Source organism: Colias croceus, chromosome 30, assembly GCF_905220415.1.
Source record: "Colias croceus chromosome 30, ilColCroc2.1".
Classification (NCBI taxonomy): domain Eukaryota; kingdom Metazoa; phylum Arthropoda; class Insecta; order Lepidoptera; family Pieridae; genus Colias; species Colias croceus.
In genome coordinates this window covers 5,004,982-5,020,000 of record NC_059566.1, presented here as the reverse complement: position 1 = coordinate 5,020,000, position 15,019 = coordinate 5,004,982, and the positions used below count along the sequence as shown (strand labels likewise).

Sequence of the window (15,019 nt, the reverse complement as noted above, 5' to 3'; positions counted from 1 at the left end):
CCCGCGGCCGAGCCACGCGTCCGTGTAGTGTGTGTGTGTGTGTGTGTGTGTGTGTGCGGTCACCTTGATCTCGTCGAGGTAGGGCAGGAAGCAGCGCGGCGGGCGGAAGGCCCCGCGGCCGAGCCACGCGTCCGTGTAGTGTGTGTGTGTGTGTGTGTGTGTGTGTGTGTGTGTGTGTGTGTGTGTGTGCGGTCACCTTGATCTCGTCGAGGTAGGGCAGGAAGCAGCGCGGCGGGCGGAAGGCCCCGCGGCCGAGCCACGCGTCCGTGTAGTGTGTGTGTGTGTGTGTGTGTGTGTGCGGTCACCTTGATCTCGTCGAGGTAGGGCAGGAAGCAGCGCGGCGGGCGGAAGGCCCCGCGGCCGAGCCACGCGTCCGCGCTGCACGCGCCCTCCGCCGGCGCCGCCAACACGCCGCGACGCACCGCCTGCACACATACACGCACATTCTAATTATAATTATATTTATATTTATTTGCAAGAATGTAGTTACAAATTATAGATGTTTTAATTACAATATTATGTGGCTAATACATTCTACCCATCGATTGGGTGTGCAAATATTAAACTCGAAACACCAATTTGTATTTTGGTTGGACAGACGTTTCATTAGACGTCATTAAACTTTTTTTAGAATCGTCAAAATACAGGAAATAATACATTCCAAACGGTTCGGAAAGCAGTTTTAATGGTTTCTAAAAATTTTCAATTTTGTTAGAAATTTTATTTTTTCAAAATTATTTTACCGTATACAGAAGAGCACGCAAGGAAAAAGTAGACGGAGCGAAGAAAACGATGTTTGATTACACAATAGATGGACGTCGCGTGCGTTGCATGTCACCAAGTACTAAGTACCGAGTACATGGTATTGAGTCCCAAGTACTTGGTGTCACGTGTTGTGTCACGTGTGTCGAATGTCACGTGTTGTGTCGCGTGTCGAATGTCACGTGTTGTGTCGCGTGTCGAATGTCATGTGTTGTGTCACATGTGTCGAATGTCACGTGTTGTGTCACGTGTTGTGTCGCGTGTGTCGAATGTCACGTGTTGTGTCGCGTGTGTCGAATGTTGCGTGTCGAATGTCACGTGCCGTGTCGCGTGGTACCTGGTGCAGCAGCGGGCAGTCGGGCGGCAGGTGCTCGGCGCGCACGAGCGGCGCGAGCGGGGCCAGCGCGTCGCGCAGCGCGCGGTCGGCCAGGTCGCGGCGCCGGCCCCGCGCGCGGCGCGCGGCGTGCGGCGCGTGGCGCAGCACGTTGGGCGCGGGCTCGGGCGGCGCGTGCGCGCGCTCGGCCCAGCGCAGCAGCGCGCGCAGCGCCTGCGCCTCGCTGGCCTGCAGGAAGGGCGACGCGAGCGCCTCGCCCACCGCCGCGCTGCTCAGCCGCGCCGCGCCGCTCGAGGACATGATCGCCGGGAACTCGTCGCGCAAGTAGCGCATCGCCTGCCTGCAACGCGCACACCACTGTACTGTACGAGACCGCAAGACTTACGTGTGTAACACGCTGTACAGAGAAACTAACACGCTATACAGAGTGCCTAACATGTGTAACACGCTGTACAGAGAAACTAACACGCTTTACAGAGTGCCTAACATGTGTAACACGCTGTACAGAGAAACTAACACGCTATACAGAGTGCCTAACATGTGTAACACGCTGTACAGAGAAACTAACACGCTATACAGAGTGCCTAACATGTGTAACACGCCGTACAGAGAAACTAACACGCTTTACAGAGTGCCTAACATGTGTAACACGCTGTACAGAGAAACTAACACGCTATACAGAGTGCCTAACATGTGTAACACGCCGTACAGAGAAACTAACACGCTTTACAGAGTGCCTAACATGTGTAACACGCTGTACAGTGGCAGCACGTGTATAACGCTGTACAGTGGCAGCACGTGTAACACACTGTACAGTGGCAGCACGTGTTACACGCTGCACAGAGTGGCTAACACATGTAACACGTGTGTGTATGTCCGCACGTACCGGCGCACCCAGGCGGAGGCGTGCGGCGCGCTGCACCAGCGCAGCACGTGCGGCAGCGTGTCGGCGCTCAGCTGCAGCACGATCGCGTCCTCGCAGCCCTGCACCGCGATGGGCATCTCTAGGAACCTGTACCGAGACGATGTTATCGGAAACATATCGAATATTGTCATCTTCAACAACAACACAAATATTGATAATTGATAATAATTTATTTGTAAGAATTGTGGTTACAAAGTTTTTATATAACAAGTTTCACATCCGCACAATTCGCCAACAAATTGGCATACAAATATTTTAGTTAAGTTATTATTATTATAGATATACATTATAATACAGCAATATTACAATTTTATTTATTAGTACAAATTGATTATTACAATATAATAATTGATTCTTAACGTTATTATTTTCTCCATTACAAAATTCGGGAATTATAATCTAAAAAATTCGTTTAAGGAATAGAGACAGTGATTTATAAGCCACGATTTTAATTTTTTTGTTATTATAATTATTATTTCGATCGACCAACATTGTTGATTTATTTTTATCATCAATATACGAAAATACTACAATACGTAATTCAAACTAAAACATTTAGTGATACAATTGTTTCTGGAAACAGTAGCAGCAGAAAGAATAAAGAAAAGCAAAAAATAATAATTCTGCTGTGCTATCGTCATTATTTTGTATGATAATGCGATATGACATGGTCTAATAACAAAGAACATTCAATTACTTATAAATATTAATATTTAATACAAACCTCGCAATCTCATAAAGCTGAAAGGCGTCATCGAGCAGCGCTGTCGTTGAGCTGCGCGAACTACTTCCACGAGTCTGTAATAATAAATTTAATCGACGTTTTTAAAGCATTATTTGAACTTATCCATAAATATTTACAAATTGTATGATAAATAATAATTAGTTGTTAAGAATAAACAAAGAATGTGAAACAAATAAAAATAAATATGATTAAAATAAAATATTATCAAATATTTTTCTAAAAATAGTTCAAAATTGAAAGCAAAAAAAAACAAATAAATGAAAAAATGTACTAACCAGACTACTACTGATGGTACTAGTTGCAGACGATGGCGGCGACGAGTTGCGACCGATCAAAGACAAGTCCACCTGCAAATAGACAATACACTTTTAAATACTAGGTAGGAAAAATGATTTTAACAATAGTTAGGGAAATTTCGATCGACAGAAAAATTACGATAAATCAGGAAAATTTCCATAAGTCGGGAAAATTTCCATAAGAAAGAATTTCTATACGCCAGGAAAATTTCTATAAACAAGGAAAATTTCTATACGTCAGGAAAATTTCTATACGTCAGGAAAATTTCTATACGTCAGGAAAATGTTTATAAGCCAGGAAAATTTCTATACGCCAGGAAAATTTATATAGATAAGGAAAATTTGTATGTCAGGAAAATGTTTATAAGCCAGGAAAATTTCTATACGCCAGGAAAATTTCGATAAGACAGGAAAATTTCTATACGCCAGGAAAATTTATATAGATAAGAAAAATTTGTATAAGTCAGGAAAATGTTTATAAGCCAGGAAAATTTCTATACACCAGGAAAATTACCTTACGTCAGGAAAATTTCTATACGACAGGAAAATTTCGATAAGACAGGAAAATTTCTAAACGCTGGAAAATTTCCATAAGGAAAATTTCTATAAACAAGGAAAATTTCTATACGTCAGGAAAATTTCCATAAGTCGGGAAAATTTCTAAATTTGGAAAATTTCCATAAGAATTTCTATACGCCAGGAAAATTTCTATAAACAAGGAAAATTTCAATACGTCAGGAAAATTTCAATGTCAGGAAAATTTCTATACGTCAGGAAAATGTTTATAAGCCAGGAAAATTTCAATACGCCAGGAAAATTTCGATAAGACAGGAAAATTTCTATACGCCAGGAAAAATCCATAAGTCGGGAAAATTACGATAAGTCAAGAAAATTTCTATACGTCAGGAAAATTTCTATAAGTCAGGAAAATTTCCATAAGACGGAAAAATTTCTATAAGAAAGGGAAATTTCCATAAGTCCGGAAACTGTGTGCCGCTCACCTGGTCGGTGTATGCGGCGTGCAGCAGCGCGTGCGCGAAGCGGCGCGGCAGCACCTTCTCGTCCACGCACACGGCGCCGCCCGCCCCCGCGCGCCGCGACATCACGCTGCTGAAGTTATATATATGAAGAAGTTTCACTTCAAAATTATTCACAAATTATATATTTTTAACGTATCGAATTTGTCGTATGTACAGTCACGAGCAATTTAATATGCCTAGGGGGCGATGTGCAAAAATATCTGTCACTAGAACAAATTCAATAATATCTGTCTGCCCGTATACAGCAAAAATATCTGACATTAGTAGGCAGCATAATAAAGTGGCATCAAAATTATGTGACGAAAATGTACAGCAAATAATTGTGATAACCTCTCACAGCATAAATATGTGACGTCGCCTAGGAGGCAATAATATCTGACACGATTATATTTTCAGTTGAATTTAAAATTTACAAAACAAATAAATATTATTTACGTTATTTATTGTATGCATACTACATTTATGTCTAGATATATCATAATATTATATCACGATTAAATTGAAATATTCACAGTGATATATTTTCTATGATCTATCCGCGGCTAGCATGTCACATTTCGAATTTATTTTGTTTTGTTTGACGTTAGCGGCTTTTGACATAATAATTATATACCTATGTCGCAGTCATCTGGTAGAATGTGCTATTTGATTGAATGACTGGCGCGTTCATTTCATTCATGGCGACATTTATTTAATGACTAAAGGACAACTCGTCAATTTCTAAACGTCATTTAGCACAGTAGTCGTTGGTCTGGATATGGTGGTGTGGTTGAGTTCGATATAATTTTTAAATACACAGAAATAGGCGCCAGCGCTGCTCGCAACCGTCTTCTTGTGGATAATGTAAATTCTCAGCAAATTTTGTTTTTCAATGAACGCAATAGTCATCTATCTATACATATAATAAATCTGTAGAAGGGTCAATTCTGTACATTGAAAATATTGAAAAAATAAATAGCAGGGGGTGTTACTGGATCGATACCAAACCCAAATATGTAATTAAAAAAATTTTTGTCTGTCTGTCTGTCTGTCTGTATGTTCAGGCATCACGTGAAAACTAACGGTTCGATTTCGATGAAACTTGGTATAATTATACCTTATTATCCTGGGCGTAAAATAGGATACTTTTTATCCTGGAAAAATACGCAGAAAAAAATTAATCTTAATTTTTCAGTTTTATCCATAGACGTTGTTCTGTAGAACCGCGAACACACGTTGCGTATTATTATAGGCCTAGCCGTATTTGGGTCCAATAGATATTTATAAGATGTCATTGTCAGAGTTACTCAAAATGGAGAAATAAACCATCCACGCGAAGACCGACATCCGCGCGGACGGAGTCGCGGGCGGAAGCTAGTTCAACAATATGCCGAGCCTTACATCCGTTAAGGGCTATGTTATAATCCGCTAACTAGTTGGACGTTGAGTGACGGTTGCAAAATCAACGTTCGGCCTAGTCATTCAATTGAATGTCGTCATTCAATGATCGCGTTAGACATATACCGGCGCTCTATGTTATAATATATCAAACATGTCATGGACGCCAGATATTATTGCCACCTAGTTGATGTCACATATTTATGCTCTTTGTAAGGAATCAATGCAAAATGCAAAAATATAAAATTGTGTCAGATATTATTGCGTCCTAGTTGATGTCACATATTTATGCTTTTTGTGAGGAATCGATGAAAAATGCAGAAATACAAAATTGTGTCAGATACTATTGATATTATTGTCACCTAGTTGATGTCACATATTTATGCTGTGAGAGGTTATCACAATTATTTGCTGTACATTTTCGTCACATAATTTTGATGCCACTTTATTATGCTGCCTACTAATGTCAGATATTTTTGCTGTATACGGGCAGGCAGATATTATTGAACTCGTTCTTGTGACAGATATTTTTGCTAATCTGCAAATAGTAATATATTTATGCTTCTGACTGTACTGCATTGTATGTGTATGTTGTACGTGTTATACATCAATCTACACCTACCGGAAGAACCTCGATCTAGCAGCGAGCAGCAGCGTGTGACAGGGCAGCTCTAACGCACCGCGGAACCCGAACGCGCCTTCCGACCGCCACGTCAGACGCGCGTCGCACAGTTCACCTGTACATACACACTAACATATTATTTCAATCGATGTAAACAATTCATCACTTACCCACGGTCGTTTCTTTTTATATACCGATTTAGGATGTATTCTACAGAACTGTCAAAGTCGTGTCAGTGACAGCGAGCCTCTGTATTGAAATTTTTTTTTCATTGAAGAAAGTGAGGTTATGTTCATTTACAAAAACATAATTTCCCGGTTTAAATAAATGTCTAGAAGTAAAGGCTTTAATTTTTTTTTTGTCATTACAGGTAAGTTATGTTCAGAATACCTGTACTAAAATGTCATATTTAATTGCGTTTGAATAAAAGTAAATATTTGTGATTACAGAAAGCGCAATTTCTTCTTTATTTCTCGAACCCTGTCAATATATCGATTTAACCACAAAATTGTAAAAAAAACACTTATATATCCATCTATACAAAAATTATTAAACTGAACAGTTTGAACGCGCTAATCTCACGAACCACTGGTCCGATTTGAAAAATTATTTCACTGTCAGACAGCCCATTTATCTGAGCAGACTGTAGGCTGTACGTGATCGGCAAGAGGGGAGCACTGACCCGAGTCGAGCAGGTACTTCATGTCTTGGTGCAGCGCGTCGGGCGCGAGGCCGAGCGCGGGCGCGAGCCGCCGCACCGCCGCCGCGCCGCGCGAGCACGAGCAGCCGCGCCGGTCTGCGCACACACATGTATGCAATTATCCTACTAATATTATTAATGCGAAAGTTTGTATGGATGTATGGATGTTTGTTACTCTTTCACGTAAAAACTACTGAACCGATTACAATGAAATTTAGCACACATATAGAGGGTAACTAGGATTAACACATAGGATAGTTTTTATCCCGTAAATCCCACGGGAACGGGAACTATGCGGATTTTCCTTTGCAAACGCGGGCGAAGCCGCGGGTGGAAATCTAGTTATTTAAAAAGGAAACGAAATGCTGATAAAATTGACAAAATTTCATTTTTTTTTGTCGTGTGTAAGTGTCATGATTTAAGTGTCAGGTGTGTGAAGAGTCGTGTTTAAGAACGTAAAAGTGTTTAAACTATTTAAGCGGATGAATAAAAAACTATTGTCTACATGAAATACGAAATGGATGGAAATTATTCAACTGCTGCTTCCCGGACAAACTGCTGATCGGTACGAGTACCGTGCGTGTTTTAAAAAATAAAAAATTCCGGACACTGATTAATTTAATTGTTAAGCTTACCGTCATTGGGATAACTCGATGCTATGGAGTATTCAGTCGTGTATGAAGTGTCGAGTGTCAAGTGTCGAGTATCAGGTGTTAAGTGTCGTGTGTGAAGTGTCGAGTGTCAAGTGTCGAGTTTCAGGTGTTAAGTGCCGTGTGTGAAGTGTCGAGTGTCACGTGTTAAGTGCCGTGTTTGAAGTGTCGAGTGTCACGTGTTCGAAGTGTCAAGTACGTTGGTGCAACCCGTTCCGGAGATACATACCGTTACTGTTATTGTTAAATTTGACCATAAATTGAAACAATAAATTAAATATGGCGCAACTAAGCCTTATTGTTGAAAGCACTTTATTAAAGAAGAGCGTGTGTACTGAACACACGTGTCAGAAGTGAAACTTTTTGGCAACGATACAAAAATCGTCACCTCACTACATGACGGTAATTTTACTCTTTCATTTCTTAATATATTAAGCACTAGAAATGTATAATACATAATAATTAATACTCACACGACGAGGTGTTCTCAACATTGATGATGTCCAGCTCAGCTTCGGAATTGGCCCCTCGTTCCCATTCTGTAATGCGAATATTCTATGTTTATATTTGCTATTAGGCTATTTGAAAAATGAAAAATATATTTATTTATAAACCAAATGTTTTTACACAGATACACTTAGATTGACGTTGCTCACTTTACACATATTGGCTTAATCTATGTTTATTAAAAAGGATTCCCTGTAGTACCCACACTAGGCAATTTAAAGAAAATACAAAAAATAGTTTTTAAAAACAAATTTTACATTTAATCCTACATTCGAAAATCGGTACAAGTTACTTTGTATGTATGTGTGTTTGTGAGTATGACGTCACTATGTGTATGCGTCACGTTCGAGTATGACGTCACTATGTATGTATGTGTGTGTGCGGTGACTCACTGCGGCAGTGCGCACAGCGCGGGGGCGCAGGCCCGGCGTACAGCACGCGCAGCAGCGCTTCGCCCTCCTCGCGCCGGAGCCCCGCGGCCACGCCCTCCAGCCGGATCGCGGACGATCTGCACATACCGAATACATGTCAAAATTATGGATTTACTATAACATGTAATACTTTTGAAAACCATCATGTACAGCATTATACAGGGTGTAATCGTAAGTATTACAGGTAACAAAAAACTTTAAACTGATATCGAAAGTAAGTACTTTACTTAAATTAATGAGTAAAATGGCCGTAATAATTTTTTAAAAATAAATCGAGATTCTTAAACCCTCCCATACATTAAGTATGAAATATGAATATCCCATATATATTATATACATTTAATGTGAAAGATTTTAATTTTTAGCTATCTTATTCTTTTTATGGTTTTCTGCTTTAATTACTTCGCAAATTTGAAGTGGCATTTTCCACACTTTTCCCGGACATTTTCACGCATTTCCCGGATATTTTCCAGGCATTTTCCGGATATTTTCCGGGGATTTTCCAAGCATTTCCGGGCATTCTCCGGTTATTTTCCGGGAATTTCCCAGACTTTTCCGGGGATTTCCAAGCATTTTCCGGGGATTTTCCAGGCATTTTCCACACTTTTCCCGGACATTTTCACGCATTTCCCGGATATTTTCCGGATATTTTCCGGGCATTTTCCGGGGATTTTCCAAGCATTTTCCGGGCATTCTCCGGTTATTTTCCGGATATTTTCCGGGCATTTTCCGGGAATTTCCCGGACTTTTCACACATTTTCCGGATATTTTCCCAGACTTTTCCGGGGATTTCCAAAAATTTTCCGGGGATTTTCCAGGCATTTTCCACACTTTTCCCGGATATTATCACGCATTTTCCGGATATTTTACGGGCATTTTCCGGATATTTTCCGGGCATTTTCCGGGAATTTCCCAGGCATTTTCCGGGGATTTTCCAAGCATTTCCCAGAGATTTTCCGGAGATTTTCCAAGCATTTTCCTGGGATTTTCCAGGCATTTTCCACGCTTTTCCCGGACGTTTTCACACATTTTCCGGATATTTTCCGGGCATTTCCCAGGCGTTTCCGGACATTTCCCTGACATTTTCCAGGGATTTTCCACGCTTTTCCCGGATATTTTCCGGGCATATCTCTGACATTTTCCGGGGATTTTCCAGGCATTTACCGGGCATTTCCCAGGCATTTTTCGGGCATTTCCCAGGCATTTTTCGGGAATTTCTCGGGCACTTTCCGATTTTTCAAAATCTTTCATATTAAATGTATATGGGATATTCATATTTCATACTTAATGTATGGGAGGGTTTAAATATAATTTTCTTGATATTTCTCGATTAATTTTTAAAAATTAATTACGGCCATTTTACTCATTAGATTAAGTACTTTCGATATCAGTTTAAAGTTTTTTGTTATCTGTAATACTTACGGAAAAATCGCCTGTGCACACTTAACGATACCACCCTGTATATGTACGTGTACATGTGTGTGTTTGTGTATTTACGTATACAGAATGAATTTTTCAACAGTGGTAAGCGATATTCAAAATATGACTTAAAATTATGACAAATATATCGAAAAACGTTGAAAGCAATCTAAAAGTGGATTTTCATAAGAACTAAAACTACATCATCAGATTTCCGATGATCCATTTTTCGACACCTCCACGCCACAGCACAAGCTGCGTGTCTGTGTGTGGGTGGTGCGCACTCACTTGGGGTACCGCAGCAGCAGGTCGCGGAAGTACGTGCACCGCGCGGCGAGCACCGCGCGGTGCGCGCCCAGCGACCAGCCCGCGCCCACCACCTCCACGTCGCACCACAACCTGCAAGCACATACATACATACATATAGGTTATCTGCAACATACACAGGCAAACGTTCGGCTTTTGTAATATGCCAAGGATTTATCAAATGTCCACAAAAAATACATAAGAAAAACGGAAACGGAAAGGAGGGGGGAGCCACTCACCGCTCGGCCAGCAGCTGCGCCAGGTCGGCGTGCAGGCGCGCGGCGGGCTCGCGGGCCAGCTCGGCCTGCGTGACGAGGTCCCGCAGCGCCGCGCCCGCCTCCAGCTGTGGGGAGGGGGTAGGGGGGAGCCACTCACCGCTCGGCCAGCAGCTGCGCCAGGTCGGCGTGCAGGCGCGCGGCGGGCTCGCGGGCCAGCTCGGCCTGCGTGACGAGGTCCCGCAGCGCCGCGCCCGCCTCCAGCTGTGGGGAGGGGGTAGGGGGGAGCCACTCACCGCTCGGCCAGCAGCTGCGCCAGGTCGGCGTGCAGGCGCGCGGCGGGCTCGCGGGCCAGCTCGGCCTGCGTGACGAGGTCCCGCAGCGCCGCGCCCGCCTCCAGCTGTGGGGAGGGGGTAGGGGGGAGCCACTCACCGCTCGGCCAGCAGCTGCGCCAGGTCGGCGTGCAGGCGCGCGGCGGGCTCGCGGGCCAGCTCGGCCTGCGTGACGAGGTCCCGCAGCGCCGCGCCCGCCTCCAGCTGTGGGGAGGGGGTAGGGGGGAGCCACTCACCGCTCGGCCAGCAGCTGCGCCAGGTCGGCGTGCAGGCGCGCGGCGGGCTCGCGGGCCAGCTCGGCCTGCGTGACGAGGTCCCGCAGCGCCGCGCCCGCCTCCAGCTGTGGGGAGGGGGTAGGGGGGAGCCACTCACCGCTCGGCCAGCAGCTGCGCCAGGTCGGCGTGCAGGCGCGCGGCGGGCTCGCGGGCCAGCTCGGCCTGCGTGACGAGGTCCCGCAGCGCCGCGCCCGCCTCCAGCTCCTCGCACAGCAGGAACACCTCCGCCAGCCGCCACGAGCTCACCACCGAGCGGATGAACCGCGCGTGCTCGCACCCTGCCGCGCCGACCGACAACATGACGTACAACATGGCATACAACTATCATAGAATATGCCGCAAAACTATCGTATGATATACCGTCAAACTATCATAGAATATGCCGAAAAACTATCATAGAATATACCGTCAAACTATCATAGAATATGCCGCAAAACTATCAAAGAATATGCCATCAAACTATCATAGAATATACCGTCAAACTATCATAGAATATGCCGCAAAACTATCAAAGAATATACCATCAAACTATCATAGAATATACCGTCAAACTATCATAGAATATGCCGCAAAACTATCATAGAATATGCCGTCAAACTATCATAGAATATACCGTCAAACTATCATAAAATATGACGTAGACTTATCATATAATGACGTAAACAACGATGTAATATATCACACTCTAGCTGTGTGAAATTAGTATACAACCTCAACTTCAACTCAAAAAATTAACTGTTTTGCAGAATTCGAATTTTTTTAACAAGATTATAAAGTAGATAGTAGTGAAGGTAAATTCGTAAGAAAAAGCGCAAAAAAATAGACACCACAAAAAATATTGCCTGGAAATAACAAAAATTTTCGACTTGCTTCTTACGTTTTTCGTTTTAACAAAATATAAATAATACAAAAACATTTATATTTTAAAGTACTTTATGGGCTAGGAATATTGATTATTCAAAAATCTAATGGTACAGTTTTAGTTTTCAACAAAATCAGTCTACAAACAATTATTTGTCTGTATATAGTCACTCTTTCGAAAATTATTTTCTCAAAACATTTTTCATTTTTCCAATTCCATTCATTAGTACACATATCCTATCCCATGCAAAAAACTTAACCGTTTTACCTTTTCTCCGTTCAATAAATCTGCGACTACTTATAGTCATTAATTATACATTGTAAATAACTGGGTTATCAAAACCGATAAGACTCGTAAACAGTTTAGCGAAGAGTCATTCACCTACAGAGGTTGCAACTTGCAAACAACTTATGTGTAACCTTTATTGAGCAGATTATATAAATGCTAACTACAAGATGTAATATGTACGTATAGAGAAAAATAACAAATAACTTTTCTTATTGTAAAATTATTTGAAATAGAAAATTCTGTGTAAAAATTAAATATAATCAGGTAGTGGTCCTTCGAGCCGGATCTAATACACAAATTATTGGTACAGGTAAAGTTTATCGTTCCAGACCATAGACCTATATGATTATAAAGATTTTAGTGTTTTACTTCTTACGATAATACGCAAAAACCAAGATACGACATCTTCGCCGCATGACAATGATAAAAAAATTTCATATTTTCCATATGAAGAAAAAACACATAAAATATCAAGAACAAATCTATCTCACCTCGATAAATAACCACATTTTATTTTTCACATAAAAAAACACAAAAATATCAAAAATCGAATCTGTCTTACCTCGATCAGGCCTCGAGTCCCGCGGCCGTCGTGCGGCGGCTGCGATGCGACGCCGCAGCGTGCCCAGACCGGCACCGCCAGCTTTCTTCTTACGTTCCCTGGAATATTGTATTTGTTGTTGGAAATAGACGCTTTTAGTTATAAGCTTATTAACTTGCTAGATTGCTATAAAATGTTGATTTTAAATGTACAAAGTTTCCTGTAATATTTTGGTATAGATTTTTTTACTAAAAATTTTATTTTTAAGTAATTTTAGATCTAGTTCATCGCCCTATAGGTTATCTAGTATTAGAAATAGAAATAATTTAACCTATTTTTTTTAATCTTAAACTCGATTTATTTTATTTATGACACGACATAGGAATTCAAGGCGATCTTGTTTCAAGTATATAAAAAAGCTTTTACGGCAAAATACTGAACGAAAATTGACTTGTGAGCAAAATTTTTATTTAAAAATTTTATGCAAAATCTTGACATGAAAACCTATAATTAAAAAATGTATACTGCTAAAAACGCTAGAGTTATATTATTATCACGTCATATAGATAACGAAACCTTCAAAATTGGAGGACATAGACATACATTTTTATCGCGAAAACTAATTCCTCACTAAAACCTCAACCTAGTTTCATTAAAAAAACAAATTTCTCATTAATCATTCTTCAAATATTTGCTTCCAGATCTATAATTATTGTCTGGGTCGCGTCCTGTTTCAGGAAATCTATGTCACAAACGAGTGTATTTATCGCAAAATTTTATCAGAACATTCGTCCACAGTTACCAGTCATAGCATTGATAAAGCCTCTTTTTAACAGACTTCAAAAAAGGAGAGCAAGAGCTTGCAATTCAACTGCATTTTTTTTGGTTTTGGCACCTCAGAAGTTTCGACTGGGTGAACAGATTTTAAGTATAAAATAAAAAAAATATTTGAAAGCTATTTATACTTTTTCAGTTCTAACAATTTGCAGGCTGTTAGTTTTTTTTTTGTAATTTGTGTTATTTTTCTGATAAACTTGTTGGCTTATCACTTTAGAGCAATCTCTGTCAGGCAACCTGTTATATAATTATTATTATTACCGTATAACGTCAGCCATAGTGGGTGGCGAGGCGGGCAGTCCACCGCCGTCACACGCCTCGCCTTCCTGAAAATTTTTACAAGAATTTAATACATTGAAGTCAGAATTCAGAAAATAACATATTTTTGCAAGAGGCAAATTAATGATAATTTTACGATAAGTACCCTGTAGATTTTTATTCCCTTGCGATTTTCGAAATTTTCCGAAAATTTGCAGCATAAACGGTTGCATCTTTTGGTTGCATTGGCTTATAAGTAAATTTTTTTCATTTATTTTATTCAGGGCGTAGACTGTCTGGATTAAGAGGTCATAACTAATAGGTTTAATTTAACAAATTGCCAATACAACAGTTTTTTTTTAAATCCTTCCAAGAGCTCCGTTTTTCCTTTTTACGTTCGGAAAACCTATAAACAAAGTATTCTAGTGTAGTTAGTGCAGTAGTGTGCGCGTACCTGTGGGTGCGACAGCGCGGCGCCCATGTCGTGCCGGCGCGCGCGCAGACAGCACAGCAGGCGGCTCATCCCCCGCCCGCGCCCGCGCCGCCCGCCATCACCGCCGCGCACCTGCACCGACCGCACCTACATACATACATACAGTTTAATACACACATTTTATACATTGCAAGATAATATTTAAACAACACTTTTTATTTCATTCTAGATAGGGAAGCGCTTGACCACAATCTCGCCTGATGGAGAGCTAAGATGTGGTCTAAGATGGTATGCGCTTCCCTAGTAGGCACCGGTTCACTGTTCGCTTGACACGTCTATACTAATTACTAATCTATACTAATATTATAAAGCTGAAGAGATTGTTTGTTTGAATGCGCTAATCTCAAGAGATACTGGTCCGATTTGAAATATTCTTTCTGTTTGAGAAGGCCCATTTATCGAGGAAGGCTATAAGCTATAGGTAAATCAACACATTAAGATCAACAGTGCAGTGCAATGCATATCAACAGTACAAACAATAAAATAACATTACAACATTTGTAATGTTATTTTATTGTTTGGTCATATGCAAACAATGTACATGCATTTAGAAAAAATTGGTTATTTGATATTAAAAACAGAATCCAATCCATTTTTGTTATTGGTATAGATTTGTTAAAACTGTTTGTACCTTAAATAATTTGAATAATTTACACATTTATACAATTGGGGAACCATATCCTTACAAATAGTCTAAATATAATTTTCCTCATAGTTATCATAATTCAGTTTCCTAACAAAGTTTGTGTTATCATAAAGTTAATATCTAATATTAATAATTAATTAACATACATAAAAGGCACC

The 15,019-nt window shown here is 40.9% G+C and overlaps 1 protein-coding gene across 1 annotated transcript in view; it reads right to left on the bottom strand.

Moving 5' to 3' along the window:
• LOC123704563 overlaps positions 1–15,019 on the bottom strand; it is a 31,641-nt gene that overhangs the window by 14,903 nt on the left and 1,719 nt on the right. The window contains exons 2-18 of the mRNA XM_045652942.1: positions 14,177–14,302; positions 13,726–13,790; positions 12,649–12,746; positions 11,034–11,214; positions 10,762–11,001; positions 10,354–10,593; positions 10,097–10,207; positions 8,351–8,466; positions 7,925–7,990; positions 6,784–6,897; positions 6,102–6,216; positions 4,064–4,172; positions 3,042–3,113; positions 2,746–2,819; positions 1,983–2,108; positions 1,100–1,436; positions 306–425 (exon numbers count right to left, since the gene is read on the bottom strand). Coding sequence (XP_045508898.1) covers positions 306–425; positions 1,100–1,436; positions 1,983–2,108; positions 2,746–2,819; positions 3,042–3,113; positions 4,064–4,172; positions 6,102–6,216; positions 6,784–6,897; positions 7,925–7,990; positions 8,351–8,466; positions 10,097–10,207; positions 10,354–10,593; positions 10,762–11,001; positions 11,034–11,214; positions 12,649–12,746; positions 13,726–13,790; positions 14,177–14,245 — 2,253 coding nt within the window. The 5' untranslated portion in view covers positions 14,246–14,302. The remainder of the gene's footprint in view (positions 1–305; positions 426–1,099; positions 1,437–1,982; positions 2,109–2,745; positions 2,820–3,041; positions 3,114–4,063; positions 4,173–6,101; positions 6,217–6,783; positions 6,898–7,924; positions 7,991–8,350; positions 8,467–10,096; positions 10,208–10,353; positions 10,594–10,761; positions 11,002–11,033; positions 11,215–12,648; positions 12,747–13,725; positions 13,791–14,176; positions 14,303–15,019) is intronic.